Source organism: Zingiber officinale, unplaced genomic scaffold (assembly GCF_018446385.1).
Source record: "Zingiber officinale cultivar Zhangliang unplaced genomic scaffold, Zo_v1.1 ctg229, whole genome shotgun sequence".
NCBI classification, from domain to species: Eukaryota; Viridiplantae; Streptophyta; class Magnoliopsida; order Zingiberales; family Zingiberaceae; genus Zingiber; species Zingiber officinale.
The window spans coordinates 274,332-293,039 of NW_024589904.1; the positions used below are offsets into that span (position 1 = coordinate 274,332).

The window sequence follows — 18,708 nt, forward strand, 5'->3', positions numbered from 1 at the left end:
AGGTGTCATAAAGACAAGAAAGAATGAAATGAAACAAATGGCTAAAGATTAGTACTAGTATCTAATTTCTCAATGAAGGAAAACATAGAGAATGATGTTGTCATAAGGAATCTTTAACCCTTTAATTTTTTATATTTGTTTGAATTTTCGATAACCTATATTGGCATATAATGACTAGAGAAGCATGAGTCAATTATATGGGGGGTAATATTTATCTAAAAGTAAGGTTGTGTTTCCTTATAGGAATAGAAAATATAACAGGAGAAAAAAAGATAGGAAGGGAAAGATATGTGTGTGTTTTCTTCAATGTTTTCTTAACTGGAAAATAAGGAAAGAAAAATTATTTTTTAATTATATTCTAATTCTTAAAAGTAAGGTCTGAATTGATGATTGGCAAGGCAATCTATGCAAACTCCCTCTTCTACCAAAACAAGCCTAAGCATGAAGCAAACGTCCCAACAAAGCTCCTGCACAGCATGGGACCACTATCTCTGTCACTAAGTATTTCTCTATATGCTTCTCCGACAGAGAGGGACACAATTTCTCCTTTCCAAGGGTTTTGCCCTTCTTTGCCTTCAAGGGCATCATCACAATCATACGAGACTCCCCATCTACCACCTTAAGCCTCTGTCACCACGTCACCACCACAGCCAAAAGACTCCAATCTTGGTGGCACCTGCAACAACAACAGTCACTCTGTATCCATAATCATCACCTAGATGTGGGAGCAGAGCATGAAGCTATGGTATCTACTGCTTTGAAAGTCCTATCTCACTCAATTGCATGTAGGACCCATCTCACATCTGCAATGCCTTTATCTCTAATGGTTGCACCTTCAATAAGATAAGGTCATCTCGCTTCTCTTATAGTATCCTATTTCTCTTGAGAAGATGTCAAAACAGTCTTCTCCAGTAGAAGTCAAAGTACTCCCAAATCAAGGAGTGTTATAGTGTTGCAGATTCAGTCTCACAATGGGTGTTTTAATTATAGTGAAGTATGTTTTAGTTCTATATGCATCAAAATATAGTTGTCTCTTAACAAAAATTATATAATATTTCATTCCGCTGACCTCTCTGTTGGGAGTCAAGGGGAAAGACAAAAATGAACATGAGTCATTAGTATGTTTATTCAATCTAATCAATATAAAAATTTATATCACAGAAAAAAAAGAGAAAACAGTGCCAACTAATAATACTGGAGAAGATATAATGCCTGTACATATAATTATTGATCAATGGACCTTCAAATTCTAGAGGTGAGAGAAAAGCAACTACCGAGAGACAACTAATATGATCGAAGAAAGAAGTATGATTGTGGAACAAGCAATCAAAAAGCATAACATGATCCATGGAGCAACGAATAGCCTACCACTTTCGCGAGCTCTCCAACTGTTGCAAGCACCCCAGTAACAACACCATTATTAGCATTGGTTCCTGTTCCTTCACCCAATCTTGCAACCAGCGCCTAAAACATATAACATATTTATACTGTTATAACCTAGTTGAGCAATAAGAGACGTCATTCATCCATTATACAGGCCATTCTAAAGATTTGGTGCAATTACTGACAAATTCATATCCTCTTACTGAAAGGGAAAAAGCACCAACCTTGTGGATTGGAGCAATATATGGAAGTACCAATCGTTCACAACTACGAATCAAGCAACCTAACAGCCTTGCACTATCTTCTTTGCCTTTGCTATCCATGCTATCATAGACACAAAAGAACTTAATATTCGTTTAGCAAAACATGACAGATATTATCAGCTTGTTGTACCTTTGCTCTAGATATGTCAGTAACTGGATTAAACGGCGACGCAATGCTGGAACAACATAGGCAGGATTCTTTTCAGACAATCTACCAGCTAATGAAATTACCAATTCACGAACATCAAAATCCTGATAAGTCAGAAGAAAAACATTGTCAAGCAGTTTGATTTGAAAGAGGGCATGGGCAAATACAGCCTTTCAGAAAGGTGCAGAATCAAAGTTGCAAAGAACCATGTTTAGAAGCATAGTTCTCTTAAATGTTAAAAGTTCATAGCTGTGAACTCCAAGAACAAATCGGTATTGAAGCATTAGACTTTACTACTCCAGCTATAGTAATTAAGATCAAGCATCAAAAACCATGAAAAGAAACCATGAAAAGGTGCAGACATCCCCGTTAAGGCCACTAGTATAACTATATTCAATTTTATTTAGCAAAAAAAATCTCGTTATAAATATTTTTTCTTGTGCAAATCGAAATAATATATAAATTAATATAAAGTTCTCAGCCAACTTTCAATTAGACAAAAATCTAATAAGTTTGAGTAAAAGAGGTAAGACTAAAAAGAAATAACTCTGTTTTATTAACCAAAAAAACCCCAAAGACAGTTTAAAAGTCATAAGGAAATAGTACCTCATCATTTAAAGCAACAAAAATGGAACTCAAGCTATCTGCCTGGCACAAGTATACATCAAATGAAACATCTTCATGCAGTGATGAAAAAACTGACTTCCGGACGCTGACATCTGCATCTGCAACTGCTGCAGTAAGAAGTTCATCCATTATCTGCACCCAAACACATTTCGTTTAATAAGAAACAATTTAATTTGTGAAAAATATATAATTGTAATGAACTTGGTCGGGCGTGGGAACAGAATATTTATCACTAATTGCACAAGCCACTGTTGCATTCTCACTCTAATAAAAAAGGAACTATATAGATGAAATTTTCTCAAAGTTAATCATCAACAACCATGAAATCTTAGCTCCTTCTTCCCCATTATTTGCATTCCAAGTAGATCTACAAACAATCATAATTACTCTATCTTTGTGATCATTTCTCACCTTGGCAATCACATTAAATAAGATAAATAGCACTTGATACTTTCAGGAAAAAACAGAATATTAACTTGTAAGAGCAACAATTTTAATTTCACATGGCACAAGAATATCAAGATGAATGCATAGGACTGTTAGGAGATCAAATTAATGTACAAACACAAGAGTAACTACTAGTAGCTTGAATGGAGGTCAAGATAATATCAGCATGTTCAAAAAATTGATCAATTTTATAGTTAGAAAAGTTGAATCAAGTAGAGTTAGAAGATATAAAAATGACTTCCAATACCACTATGATATGGTCTTAAATAAAAGCTTATGGTAAGATAAGGAGTTGAGATCAAATAGGTAGGACATATGAGTTTGTTTGTTGCAAGGTACGACTATGTACAATAGACTCTTCCCTAGAAACCTACATTGGCGGAAGTTTCATGCACTGGGCTACCCTTTTATATGAGTTTGTTTGTTGCACTTGGCTTTATATGACAAAGCAATCCAAGGGATGCCAACTAGTGTTTAACCTTCCAAATAAAGAATATCATTAATACAGATGCAACAATAAAGCTTCCATTTCATTTTCTCTAATTAGAATTCAAAACATTTTCTTAAGAAGTTCACTAGCAACTCATTGTACATCTGAGCATTTCAGCTACAGAATTTTTTTTTCACATTCTTCTAGAACTCCACCTGCTATGAATATCCTCTTCTAATTCATCCAATGTTACAACTTACAAGAGGATATGCACCCTTTAAATGTCTTCTAGTACTATTCATGATTGCACTCATAATGCACCTAAAAAATTCACTTTTTATTGTCAAATTGTGATAAGTTTAAAAAATAAATATGATATTATTTGTATGTTACATATTAATAATTGGATATAATGATAAATAATGGTATATATTATAATTGTTTGTCTATATCTTTCTCATTTTCAACTTTATTTGTCGATTTCAATTTCACCAATCCTTCTTATCTGATAAGACTGATATTTGGATTCTTTGACATTTCGATCCCAATCCTGATACCGATTTTGGCAACTATGATTCTAGCATCTAGCTATTGATGCTAAGACTAATGCTTTGTTTCCTATGAGGTACAGATCGAGGAGGGAAAGGAATCACTGTGGAAAGGAAGAGGAAAAAAAGTGAAAGAAGAGGAGAGAAATGAATCCCACAGAAAGCCTACAAAAGGAAGAGGGAAAGGAAAAAAAATGAAAAGAAAGGAAAAAAACAGCGAACGAAAAAAACGATAAGGGAGGTGCCGAAGAGGATCGACCAGATGGGCGGCAGAGACAGGCAAAGCCCGTCGCACGCACTGTGTGTCTTCATCCTCGTCGCTACCGCCCTCATTCTCCTTGTGCTGCTGCCCCTACCGCACTTGGACTTCTACGGCCTCATGGTCCTCATGAGGCACACCCCGCTGGCCACTGCAGGGCAGAAGAGGGGAGAGTTGTGCAATTGGTTTAAGGGCAAGTAGATGACTGTTGAATGCTTAATGAATCACATGTTTAGAATGTCTGTTAATTAACAAATGTTGAAATCAAAAAGATGAGTTTCCCTGTCCGAAGCTTTCTACAGAAATTCCATACACAATATATAGAGCAAGAAATTCCATACAAATGTTTAGAATAACTATTATAGAGAGGAAAAAAACTCCTCGGGAAAAAAATCGAGTGGTCGCGCAGTGCAGCCACTACACAAGCAGCTCCATGTAGCACCGCCCTACTCTATGGCCCGCGGTGCTGCCTGCACAGTCATTTCGCGAGGTCGCGCGGTGCCACCCTGCACAAACCACGACCATGCAGTGCAGCCTACAAGAGCCCACGAGCTAGTCAGCCGCCCGTGGCTCGCGAGGCAGCAGCAGTGGGACAGCAGCAGTCAGGTGGAGATGCAACAGAGAGGAAGAGAATGGTTTTCCGTCCAACTTGAGCGGATGGAAAATAAGCCAAAAAGTGACCGGGAATGGATTAGTAAATCTGCCCTTTATTTGATAACAAGTAACGTGGTTAAAAAGATGAGTAATGAATCCTTCATCATGAAATAAACAGTGGAAAGTTTTCGCTGCCTTCGTTTTCAAATCCATTATCCCAAGTAAACAAGGCATAAAACCCCAAAAATAATATTGATCCCAAGGCACAAGGGATTTGATGGCAATTGATAACATCCTTATATTGTTCTAATTTTGATTTGATGGAGCCCCGGTCACCCAGGTACCAGCGGTTCGATCCCCAGCTACAGCGAATTTGTAAGAATTTTTCCTCCAAATGGGACGCACAATCAAAGGATATTGGGTTTTTGGCCGCCCGCCGCGAGCGTTTCCCGATTTACCCTAGTGGCTGGTGGGAAAATTCCATGGGGCCAAACCGGTCACCCCAGGGCTAGTTAACGAGGCTAACTAGGTTTATCATTTTTTTTTTAATTTTGATTTGATGGCTACTTGTTTCATGAGTTTAATTTGTGCTACTTAACCTACTGTAGAACAGATGATATAACCACACGAACCGTAGGTAAGGTTCCTGCATGAATTGACTATAAGATAAGAATATTCACCCATTTGTAATGGATATTACATTAGTATGAACATAAGTTGAAACCAAACCCATCATGACTATCGGTCAAATGATCATAATTCGACCACCTAGAGTAGAAGATGATCTACGACTTTGTCCACAGGCCATGCATGCAAATAAGAATCATCATCTAGATAAGCTTAATAATAAGAATCTCTTAATAGAATGGAGTTAGGGGATAAAATTCTACCAAAAATTTGAAGAGATCATCATACTATGCCCCTCAATTGTCACCTTCCTAAGAACCAAAATCTTAAACCAAATAATTAAGGTAAGCTATAAGATATTGAAGCTTGGCATGCTTATGTGAAACCATCAATTCATATGGTGTGAGCAGGAAAGGCAAAAAAAATCTTAGTAGTAGGATGAAGTTATCTGTTCACAGAAGCGTATGTACAGAACAATCTGAAATAGTGCTTCCAAGAGATTTAAGATGAAGAAAAAAGTGGAATAGATACTTATCATCGATGAATAGTGTTGTTGGAGTAAATTAATCAATGATAATAAATGAACACACCCGAAGCTCCCTTCTAAAAATCAAGAACTTTTATCCAATCTCATGCTATAGCATCTCATGTCTCATCAATTCCAGTTGCCTCAGTCATAAAGATATTCAGAAAAAAACATAGCATGCTGAGATTTTGAACCTTTAAAATGAGCAATATGATAAAATGTCAACTCAAGATGTTTGTTAGATTTTAAGCATTAAGTTGAGGGAAATTTTGTGCACTGATGTTAATAAGGCAACCAAATGTAATAATGGAAAAGCAACTTAAGAGAGCCAACATATGGAATAATAAATGCAGTCATGTATACAAACCTCCTCCACAAGGCGACGCCTCCTAGCACCACCAATTCGATTAAATCTACTTGAACTGAAATGTGAAGCAGATTTTGCAGATAAGGAATTTGCAACTAATCTGCAGCAGCATATGGCAGCTTCTTTCCGTGTATTTCCATCTTCATCCTCCATATATAAAACAACAGATTCTCTAGCAAACTCAAGAAGTTCATGTCCCTATACACACCCATATTAGGTTTCATGAAAACTTAAGGGAAGCATAAGCACATAAACATGAAAATCCAATGGACCACCTTAAAATCAAACTGTGCTAAAGTTCGCAGAGCAAGTTGCACAACTGAGACAGTAGCATCTGGAAGCTGCTGAATATTGGATATTGTATTAGTACGAGTTCCAGTAACACCCGGCTTTGAAGGTTTTGAAAGTGCAACCGAGATAGAGTCAAGCAAACGTTCTTGTACCATCGGTAGTAAAGAAGGAATGCTACAGAGGCAAGCACAAATTTAGTTAGGTCATAAATTATCAAATTGACAAACAGAAAAAGGTTAGCAGTTCTAAGTTTTCGACCAAACCTGAGAGAAATTTGTTCAAGAGCTTTTACAAGATTAGTAGACAGACCAGCAGAAAACATTGAATCCAAGAGACTGCGAACATGAGGTTCCATGGCAGGGCCCATTGCTTGAGCAAAGCTTCCAACACAAGCCAAAGCCTCTAGTGATGGTCTTCCCCTCCGAGGAGCAATCTACAAGTTTTACATGATATCTGGTGAAAAGCTCTGAACAAAAAGTCAACAAAGAACAAGATACATACAGCATCCCGCAAATGCAGGGTAATTGTTGGCAAATAAGGAATGAGTTCACCATCTAAAGCGCCAGCCATTTCTCCAAGAGCAATAAAACCACTAGCACGTTCAGCTGGTATCCGTAAAACAGCAAGGATATGATCCATGCATATCTGCAGCAAGGAAATCATCATAATCAGATCAAACATAGCCAAATACATTCCATGCCAGATGTTATACGGTTCTGAAATTATAAGTGTGAACAATTTCAACCTTCAAGTAGTTTGTCACAAATCTGTCACGCAAAAAATGGGCAATACGGGGAAGCAATGATGTAATGCTGAGGCGAACAAGCCTATCACGATGCTCCAAGTACTTGAGAACAATATCTGCCACCTCTCTGTACCTGGACATCATAAACTCACCTGTGTTCCTGAAAAGTAAATGAAGCTTAATAAACATGGATCCTTCAAGTAATATGATGAATATAGAAGAAAATTTTAGGCATTCCTAGGAAAAAACACTTCAATTATATTGCACATAGTCAAAGCAGAAAAGAGATGTGAAAGAAGATACAACAGCAAAATCCTACAGCTGCAGCCAAAAAAATAAAAATGGAAAAGGATATCATCATTGTAAGATTCACTAGGTAATTCACCAAAACAATCAAATTATTTTTCTACAGAGCTCCATTGTCATCCAGCATGGGTGACAGGGCTCCACCTACAGTTAAATGTGTAACCTCCCCTTCCTCATGGCAGTCATGGCAGCTCGCACGCTTATAATCCCACGGCAGCCTGCAGTCGTCCACAGCCCATACACTCACCATCCCACAGCTGCTCGCGGCCACCTACTACCCACCATAGTCATCACAACCCTCTCTCTCCAATTGTTTCTTCCTCTCCTCCTCTACCTCAGTATTTCTACAGTGCCGATGTCAGTGCCAAGCGTTTCATGTACTGGTCATGGGCAGAACGATAAATTTCACATGTGCTAACCAACACGAATCGGCAGTTCAAACCTTGATTCCATCATTGAACTTTCCTTTAAGCTACATCGCTGTTAATATGCAGATCAAAACATCATCGTCTCTCTTTTATCCTTAATGCAATTCAATTATAATTGATTCAATTTATCCAACATTGAAGACACTAGGAAAAATTCTCTCTACCATCAAGTGGATATACAGAGGGATGAATATCACATAAGAACTTTCCTGTAAGATAGCACCATGTTGTTTCAACCATGTAATGCGATCAAAAGAGAATGGTTGCTATTGAACTAGTTAATCCCATTTCCCACTTGGGGTAGTAACCTTGAATTGATGATATCTTACGTTGTTGTGATGTGAAATTTTTAAATTTAAAAGAAATAGATGTAACGTTGAGAGACAACGAATTGATCAAAGTATGTTTGTCACAAAAAACTCCTGCATGCTCCAGATGAAACTTCACTGTAGAGATGACAAGCTGACCAAGGTCAAAAACTAGGTGAGGACCACATAATCAGATTCATACCACTTGGAATTTTAATTTTGCAATATAATCTTCCTCAGGAGGACCAACATCAAAGTGAAGGAATTTCCATTGAGGGGCCATGTGAAACTGGAATGCCCTAGATCAAGGGAGATAATTGGTGCCATTGAATTTAACAGAGATTAACGGAGACCAATGACTCAAAAGACGACGGTGTCATTTATGGAGGAGGTAACAGAGATGACACATTGTCAGAAGGAAAACAATATATGCATTAACTAGAGAAAAGAGGAAGGAGATTTCAGGAAGCAAGGTGGATCTTGTTTCATGTGTGTTTGTGCACCTACAGAAACTAAAGCAAGGAGTGAGTAGTTAGGTGGACAGATCAATTGAAATAAGATCTAAGATTGGTATTTTGGTATACTGGTTTACCACAATAACAAGAACCAATAGTGACAGAGCAGTGGGAAGAATCGCTTCTTTTCTGTGGTAGGGATTTCCATTCATCAGACCAAACAACATATCAGGCTCCGCAATCCATGTTTAATAGAGTAAGCTGTCATAAAGCTCTCAAAACCAACCTACGATGGCTATTGAGAACAAAGTCAAAGATCTTGATTATTTGGAGAGGGGAGGGAAGGGTTTACCAAGGCCCAGAGTGGTAGTATAGCACGAAAGTATTATAGAAGGGGAAGGGATGCACTATGCAGGAAGGTTCCTCTTTTCTTTTGTGACGATATAATGGTTGCTTGATTGATATAAGGTCGAGGATTCCAAAATCTAATGGTAGGATATCCTACCTCTTGGTTAGTGCAGATGTACTCCAAGATAACATTGCAAATCAAAGAGTAATGATTTTTTATGGCACAGCGGATGGTTAGTTGGGTGTTGACTTATCATGCGAGGTATTCTTGGGTGTCAACGAATATCTTCCAATAGACAAGATCAGAGAGATAATTTTAGATAAGAAAATGTATGAGATGTGGAGGGGTATGCAATGACACACACATCACAGGTGAACGAGACGAAAATGGGAAAGGAAAGATGGGTTAGAGAAGTTCAATACCAAATTGTAAAGAAAAATAATTGCTTAGGACTCAACAAAAGGAAATTCATTCAATCAAATAACAAGCTATCAAACCAATAAAATAGAACATATCACAACACTCATCACATCCAGAAGACAAAACAGACAGCAAATCATCATAAAAAAGCAAGTTACCTTAATAGTTCACCTACTGCAAGTAATGAGCCATGAATACTATGAACAGAAGCATTTTTACCAAGTCCCACCTGTGCAGCTTCACACATACGATAATACCTGATGATAGTAAAGGAAGAATCAGCTATAAGAGGAAAAAAAAACATTTCTGAATTATAACAGCAAGAAACCCAAAGAAAGTATAACTTCAGTCCTTGAGCAAGGATTAAGCTTTTGTGGTTAGAAGTAAAGTAATTCAATTTCTAACATAATATTTGAATATTTGAGCTCAAAGAGGTAAGGTAACTGAGTTAGGAATCCTAGCTCAAGAACATTATTACTTACAAGCCTATAAATCATTGGCTTCAACACTGTCACTACATGATCCACAATACAAGCCTATTTTCCGAAGGAGTTGAGAGTTTTAGCCAAATAATTAACCAATCACACTTTACCAATAAGAAAGCATATCATACAGGTCTATCCTGCATGTAATTCTTCGTTTAAGCTACGCTATCCTGGTGTTGTCACATGCTTGGGAAAGAACTGAAGGATCTGACTCAAAATCATAAGAACTTAAAAAACATAAAAAGATCAGGTAGGCTAAAGCTGCCAAGTAGGATTGTAGGAACCAGACAGAAATAAACACTCATTTCGCATCAAATTTTGATTTGCTTGGGATTTAAAGGGGCTAAGAATGTGAATTGATAGATTAGCAATGAATATTATCAATAACTCCAAGCTAGACTAGTCAAAAGCACACAAACGATACGCAATAAGTATTAGTTCAAACAGAAGACTTGAATATAGGAAGAGGAATTTCAGACAATCAACAACAACATCAACAACCAAAGTCTTTATTCCACTAAGTGAGGTTGGCTATATGGTTCGGCGTCAGATTTCCCCCACTACTATATCCTCATCTGTATTTAAATAATTCGATCTTATTTTATCGTTACTAACCAAGTCCTCTTTGATCTCTCTCTTCCTCTATTAATGTGCATATTTATCATAGTGTTGCATTGCCTAACAGGGGCATTTATTAGATGCTTAAGTAGGTGTATGTACCATCTTAAATATGTCTTTCTAATTTTTTCCTCGATAGGCACAACACTAACTTAATGTCTAATGTTCTCATTTCTTATCATATCGATCTTCGTATGTCTACACATTCATTTTAATATTCTCATCTCTGCAACTCTTATATTTTGCTCGTGTGCTCACTTTATAGCCCAATATTTAACTCCATATAACATTGCAAGACTAACCACCATTTTGTAAAATTTCCTTTTAATTATATTGTTTGTATCATGTAAAACATTTTTATGAACCCCTTCATCCTTTTGCATAGACAATCTTAGATACTTAAAGCTCTCAATTATAGGTAACTCGTTATCTCCTAACTTAACAATTGTGTTGTTATATCTAATACTCCTAAATTTAAATTTCATAAATTCTATCTTTACTAAGCCTAAAATCTTTTACTTCTGCATTTTCTGCCAAGATTCGAACTTAACATTTACTCTTTATGTGTCTCGACTAAAACAATGTCATCTGTAAACAATATACACCATGATAACGTATCTTGGTATGTGTTCAATGAATTCATCAATGACAAAAGTAAAAAGGGTATAGATTTAGAGTTAATCATTGATATAACCCTAACTTTATAGAATTCTCCACATAATTTCCATTGAAACTCTATATAGATAGACAATAAAGAGGTTCTAGCATAGACCAATATATAAAATGATCTTTTGGGAGCGATACAACAACAACAATCAAGTCTTTATCCTACTAAGTGAGATCGACTATATGAATCCACCTATGTAGCTTGATTCTCTAATCATTATCTATATTTAAATAAATTTTATCCAATTTTATTGTTGCTAACTAGATATGTTTTGAACTCCCTAGATTAATGTGTGTATTTCTCACAGCACCTAAGAAGATATCATCTTAAACTAAATTTACATTAGATAGCCATCTGAATTTAGTTTTATATATCTAAAATTTTATAGAAAAATTATTATGTGAACTTATTTTATGTGACGAAGTGACAGATGATCATCCAACAAAATAATAACTTATATCAAGGAGGATGTCTCAGAAAGAAATGATGATTGCAATCATAGGAAGCTCCAAAATTAGAAAACACACACAACAATAAGGTGAGATGAGAATATTAAGATAAGTGACACTAGAATTGATGGAATTCTGGAGTTCTAAAGAAAACTACGACATAGATAAGAAAAAGCTTGACAGAAATTTGGACCAGCTGTGAATGTTGCCTTTGATAAAGCACAATAGTATGGGTCCATGTCACAATGTTGTCAATAGCTTATCTAAACAAAGCGCATATCATTGCGACAAATTTGGCAAGAGGCTGATGTCACAAAACTGGCATCCCTAATATAGAGGAACAAGAGACCTTCCTTACAAAGAGGTCATATTAAGAGAAATCTCAACATAACATTTTCTTAAACAGATATGCCTCAATGGAATCAACATATTGCCTACTCAGAACATTTTAAATGGCATAACATGTGGCGTAAATGAAAGATTGAAATAGATATAACAAAAATAGTCTAAAATTAGAAAAGTTAATCAATCATATTTAAAAATAGAGACCAGTAAGACTCTAACTTCGAAGCTTCACAATGCAAGAAGATCTTAACTCTGCAATATGATGGAACTCTTACTCGAGACCGCACTCATGCGGAGAACATTATCTCACGTTTCTCATCACTTCTCACGAACGTGGATATTTGACAGTCTCTACAAGATTTTCTAACTATCTAATTGTTTGTCTAGTTCCATTGGAGACCTCTTTTCCTGGGTAAGCTCAGATATGCCAGTGTCAATCCAAATTTGTAGTGTGGTATATATGGCTCCAATTATGTACACATGTTCTGAGCTTAGATACATTTCTGATATAAGAAATGTGGCGTGTATTGAATCTCTGATCTAATTTATAGCGTTCCTAGCTCCGATACTTGGTAGCTTCAATTACCCCCTTCATACATGTATAGAACATTCATGCCCACGTTCAAGTAACATAGTTGCCAACATTTCAAAAGTTTGAGTGTTTGTCCTGCTACTTTGTCCTCCACTTTAAGACATGGTTGTCTTATCTCTAGCAAAGCCAATTGGTTCGAATCCATAAGAAAATAATAACAATAATGATTTTAGAAAAAAAAAATTGATATTGGACAATCAGTTAATCATGCTCAATTAATTTTGGTTATTATTATAAATTATAATATCAAACTAATAATATGATTATCATAATTGCTAATATAAAATATTAGGAATATTACTAAAACACTGTATCCATAATAATTTGTAATCATTAGGAATATTAGCTACTATAAAATGTATAATCAAATTAAAATAATAATATTCATAACTAATGATACATATATGACATTAACATGATATTGTTATACAAATAATGATGACCATGACATAAAATTAGCAATATATATGTATTGTTAAGTAATAATCCTAACATAAAATCATTAATATACATGTCACTATTAATAATCAAAATAATAATATTATTGAAGACAATGATGATGATTGAATTAACTTAACCGTATTAATGACCAATAATATAATATTATATTAACAGGATACTCTTATCTAAATGACATGTATATCAATATGAAAAAAAAAAAATCATATAAGTTTAGGATAAATAATGTCTGTCAGATCATTACTGATTTGATATAAATATTAGTTATAATTAATATGACTATGTTAATTAATATCATTTGATTATAATTGATATGACTAATTAGTGTAATACTAATTTAACAAACAACATAGATATATGACTATTTTAGTTACTAATAATAAAAATCTGCATCCATTCCCTATTCCCAACCCAGCCTCACAACCTTGTTCCTTCAGCTATCCAGTACATGTGCCAGCCTTTCTCTATCAGAGAAAAGCAGCAGCAGAATCGAACTAACGGACACAATCCTCCTCCCTCACTGTGATGCTCCACATTTTGGTGGCAAGAACTCCATGTCTCCACTGTGTTTCACCATTTTGGCTGATCCATCAAACCTCTCTGAAAGCACCCAAACCCAAATGATTTGTACATATTTTATTCATTAACCCATAGTATTTCAGTTTGGTTATCGATTATGAATGAATTATCCTTAGAAATTGAATCAAACATATGTTGATTTCAATCAAACTGGGCTGATACATATTGAGATCACCCAAGTTTGCCACCTATGTTTTAAGTTAACAATACAACTTCAACGAAACATTCAAAGCCTGCTAATATCAATGCTAGCCAAATATTCTTATGTCAAAGAAAAATGGTGTAGATCATCTTAAATTTTAAATATAACGAGTTAGAGCATCATTAATAGCACCCGCTTTTTATATCAGTTGCAATGAAAAAAGTGTAATTAAAATATTTTTATATACAACAACCAAGCTTTATCTCACTAGGTGGGATCAGCTATATATATCCTTCTACACCATTGGGCTCTATCCCCTACCATATCATATCTATATTTAAATAAATTTTATCTTGTCTTTTTTGGTCTAACTCATTTGATATGGAAATTTGTCATAGTTTCACATCACGTACTACAACATTTATTAGTCATCTAGGTACATGTTCGTACCATCTTAAACACGTCTCCCGGAGTTCTCTCTCAATAGGTGCAACCTCAACTTCTCTCTAATATTTTCATTTCTTATATTGTTCATCCTTGTATGTCCCCACATTCACCTTAATATCCTCATCTCTGCAACTCTCATTTTCTTCTCATGTGCTCGCGTTATAGCCTAACATTCAGCTTCATATAGCATAGCAGATTTAACCGCCGTTTTATAAAACTTTCCTTTAAATCTTAGAAATACTTTACGATCACAAAGGAGACCTAACGCTCTCATCTATTTCAACCATCCCGTTTGTATTCTATGTAAGATATTTCTCAATCCCTCTATCCTTTTGCAAAATTGATCATAAATACTTAAAACTCTCTCTTACAACAACTCATCAATTAAAACATCTTTATATGCTTACAACAAATTTCCTGTCAATGCTGCAACAAACACAATGTAGATATATTATGTAGACAAGTTGTACATTATGAGCTTACTTAGGGCAATCCATAAAACAAGAAGCAGCAAGGAAAGGCAAGCATTCATAAAGCACTAAGCACTTTGCCATTTATGAAAACCTACCAGGTCATTGATATTTGATAGCATGATCAAAATGAGTCAATTTGGAAAAATTAAATGCAAGAAGCCCCATCCTTGGCAAAATCCTCAAGTCAAACATGTTAAGCATACCATTGCACTCGCCAGCGTGTCTCACGCTTTTCAATAACACGAAGGCATGCCCTCAAAGCTTCCACAGCTCGTTCCCTAATAGCCAATGTAGGATCCCTTAATGCAACCCATATGGCATCCACAAATTCAGGAACATGAACATTGAAAACAGTGGATGCATTTTCAGCCATTTCCTAAGAAAAAGAGAAGTTAAAACACTCTGAAAGATGGGTGTAAATCACAAAAGCATAGAGGATCTGTTTGAATAGTAGAGCTAAGACCTTTTTAAGAATCTACTGCTGATTGTAAATTCAAAATTACTTGAACACTTTCAGCATTGAAGACATCAACAATAATAGTAGTTGAGCCAAGAACTTTTCATTAAGAAAAAACAAAAGCCTATCTGTTAAAATTGTTAAGAAATGTGACATTCTGTTGATTATAATTTTAGAACTATTTAAAAAACAGTTTTATCATTGAACAAAACAACTATTTTCTTGGATATGAATATGACGACAATGGAAGTAATAGATCACAATCATAGGATAAGTACAACAAGAAGTCATAGGCAGCAACTTTAGGGATTATCTGGACTTTATCCTGCCACTCAATTATCGTATACAAACTGCTTATTACAAATTGCAATGTAAACTATGTGCTGGACTGCTGGGACTAAATAATATATAGATTGAAATATTGAGTTTATCGTCATTCCCCAATCTACATAGAATTTATTTGTAAAAAAATTATAAACTAAAAAAAAGGATATTTTGTTTTGTTCAGTGACAAATAGTACTATCAGGTATAACTATGATTACTTTGAGAATTAGGACAGCAGCAAACCGACGATATTCAATTCTTTCACCGTGTAGCCAAGCAAAGGCATTTTTTATCTGAAAATGAAGACAAAATTGTCAATGAAGACAGATATACTTGTTACAAATGCTAAAATACAAAAACAAAAATAGAAGAAAGAAGAAAGAAAAAATCCAACCTGTCGCTCCACTTCGTCTGCAGTCATTGCTCCTCCAGACTTCACCAAGTGACCTAGTACTTCACTGGCAAGAATTAAGACTTCAGGATCACGCTTTACCTCAAACAAAATCCGCATGTAGGCAGTGAGCCTTGACACTTTGGAAGCACTTTCTCCCAATGAAACATCTATCAATTCATTAATGGCTCGTAGAGCACCTAAATTGTCAGCAACTTCATTGCTTTCTAAAAGATTAGCAATCCTCTCATAAAACTGATCCATGCACCGAGAAAAAGTTTCTCCACTGAGATCGCGGGCTGCTTCCTCAACATGTTTCTTTAGAGAAGCAGTAGCGCCGTCCTATACACAACAATAAAAAGTGCTCAATAATGCATACTGACTACAAAGCTAATTCAAAAAGGCATCCAGCAGAAACAACTTCGTTCCTAAAATTATTTGATGGATAATACCACATCAAATAAAAGTTCCAGGTTCTATTTACAGTCAAATCCTAGAGGCATTCCTTCAACGACATTTTGGACGGTAGAATTACTAACCGTCAACACGACAACCTAGAAAGAAGAAGCTCGATTTTATAACTTCCAAATCGATAGGTACAAAGAAGAAACGCAGTGTTACAACGTCCGATCCAATAGGTTAACAAAGAAATTTTTAAAAAAAAAATCAACGTATTCCTGTCTTGCTACACAACGAATCTGAATCAAGCGGAGATGAGGAATCGAGTAACTCGTATGTTGCGGAGGTAGAGGAAACGAACACGGAATCATGTAACTAGCATGGTCTGGAAGTAGAGGAAACGAACCTTGGGTGTGCCCCGGGTACAGAGATCGGCGAGGATGCGGTTGAGCGCGTCGGCTGTGCCGACGACGGAAGCAGCACCGCCGTAGCGTATCGGCGCGGCGGAAGATGCCATGAGTCGCGCGATCGGAGGCGGATCAGACGTCTGCCATGGCTAGGGCAAGCCAGGGAAGGGGGGTGGATGGAGAGGAGGGTTTTTGGCTCGCGGCGGAGCGTCCGGGTTGGGTGGTGACGACTGACGACGATGATGCTGCTAGGATGGCAATTGAGGGCGTGGAAATCCGTCGCGAATTATTAACCCGTTCACAAGTCGCACGACCTGACCTGACCTGACCTGATCTGACCAGCCAAGGGGCGGATTTGATGGCACTAAACTCGAGCTGGCCCCATGCCTACCTGGCATTCTGTGGGTGCTTAACATTATCTTTTGGGTGTTTCGTTGTTATTATTATTATTATTATTATTATTATTATTATTATTATATTCGAGAAAAATATAGAAAGAGAAGATAAATAAAGAATATCTTCATTTTTTCAATTTAAAAATCAAACGTAAATAATTTAATTTTATTATTATTATTGGTAGTGTTTAGTTTTGTTTGATGAATTTAACTATTTTTTCCTTAGATAATTTAAATTAAAATATATTTTTTTGTCATTTAAATTAAAATATTTTATCCTGATTATGACGTACTATAGAATATTTGACTCTGGTTGAAACGTTGACCGCTAGGTAAAGAGCTACTGCACTTTCAAATTTACCTAATAGGTGAATCAAGAAAGATCATTTACTTTCAGAATTAATTAGATCTGAAAGATCTAGATATATGGATTATCAAAACTTAAAATAGTTAGGATGAAATATTTGTCACTTAAAATACTTGGATTTTTTTTATTTTTCCGATTCAAATCTCAATTATGATGCACTATAAGTTATTTTTCTTTAGTGGAATAAAAAAATTGAGATGTAAATTATTGGACAAGGAGCCACTCACACTTCTTGATTTGACTAGTGGCCAGTGTGTATAAAGGTCGAGTTGTCCACTGTTGGCGTTGGGAGCTCGACATTTAATCTAGAGTATTGATGTATGACAAAGGTTAAAGTTAGGTTAATTGTGATATAACAATTTGTGTCCAGTGTGCATGTGTAGGTTACTTAACCAATATTAAAGTCTTAGTTGGGAGTCAGGCAGTGACTATGTCTTATTGGAACTAGGTAACTAAAGACTTGATTGAGTGTTAGGCATGAGGTAAGTTTTGGTTGGAACCAAGCAACAAAATCTTAGCTGGGTGCTAGTTCAATCAAGTCAAAGATGAGTCAGCTGAAGGTTGAAGGCTTTGTAGACAAAGTACTAATTGGGTGTTTAGTGAATAAAGTCCAAATGAAATCAGCTGCGAGCTGAAGGCTTGACGGACAAAGTCTTAGCCAGGAGCTAGGTGAATCAAGTCCGAGTGGAATCAGCTAGGAGTTGAATACTTAGTAAATAAGTCCAAGTGGAATCAACTGTGAGCTATAGCTTGATAACTCGGACTAGATGAGTTAGTTGGAGGTTGAACATCTAGATCCAATGTAAGTGAGAGTAACTTTACACTTTCTATCTTACTTATCACGTATAGCCACTGCAGGGAAGCAAGGTTCGATAGTTCCAAGCTATAGGAAGGAGTATGGGGCGACTAACTTGTGATAACTCTTGATAAGGGAAGTTGGAGGATCTAGGTGACTATATTGGGTCTAGGTGATTATAGGATACAAGCAACTGAAACAACTTCTAAGTGATTGGATGGCGTTTATCAACAATCCGAATGAGTCGAGTCAATATTAGGGTTGACCCCTCTCAGGTGACCGAAGGGCTTTCGGCAATCAGATAACCTCATTAACATATTATCTAACAGATAACAGTTGCAGTCATGTCAGCACTTTTATAAGCGATCGAGGAGGCTCCGAGCAACTGAAGGAG

General features: G+C 36.1%; 1 protein-coding gene across 1 annotated transcript in view; it reads right to left on the reverse strand.

Annotated features, from left to right (window-relative positions):
* Positions 1-17,020, reverse strand: part of LOC122036980 (serine/threonine-protein kinase TOR-like) — a 58,446-nt gene extending 41,426 nt beyond the window's left edge. Inside the window, exons 1-14 of the mRNA XM_042596412.1 lie at positions 16,756-17,020; positions 15,954-16,292; positions 15,778-15,852; positions 14,981-15,153; positions 9,680-9,778; positions 7,256-7,415; positions 7,012-7,155; positions 6,774-6,943; positions 6,495-6,684; positions 6,220-6,417; positions 2,401-2,553; positions 1,777-1,898; positions 1,608-1,707; positions 1,369-1,464 (exon numbers count right to left, since the gene is read on the reverse strand). Of these exons, the coding sequence (XP_042452346.1) occupies positions 1,369-1,464; positions 1,608-1,707; positions 1,777-1,898; positions 2,401-2,553; positions 6,220-6,417; positions 6,495-6,684; positions 6,774-6,943; positions 7,012-7,155; positions 7,256-7,415; positions 9,680-9,778; positions 14,981-15,153; positions 15,778-15,852; positions 15,954-16,292; positions 16,756-16,866 (2,130 nt within the window). The 5' untranslated portion in view covers positions 16,867-17,020. The remainder of the gene's footprint in view (positions 1-1,368; positions 1,465-1,607; positions 1,708-1,776; positions 1,899-2,400; positions 2,554-6,219; positions 6,418-6,494; positions 6,685-6,773; positions 6,944-7,011; positions 7,156-7,255; positions 7,416-9,679; positions 9,779-14,980; positions 15,154-15,777; positions 15,853-15,953; positions 16,293-16,755) is intronic.
* Between the last annotated feature and the right edge of the window lie 1,688 nt (positions 17,021-18,708).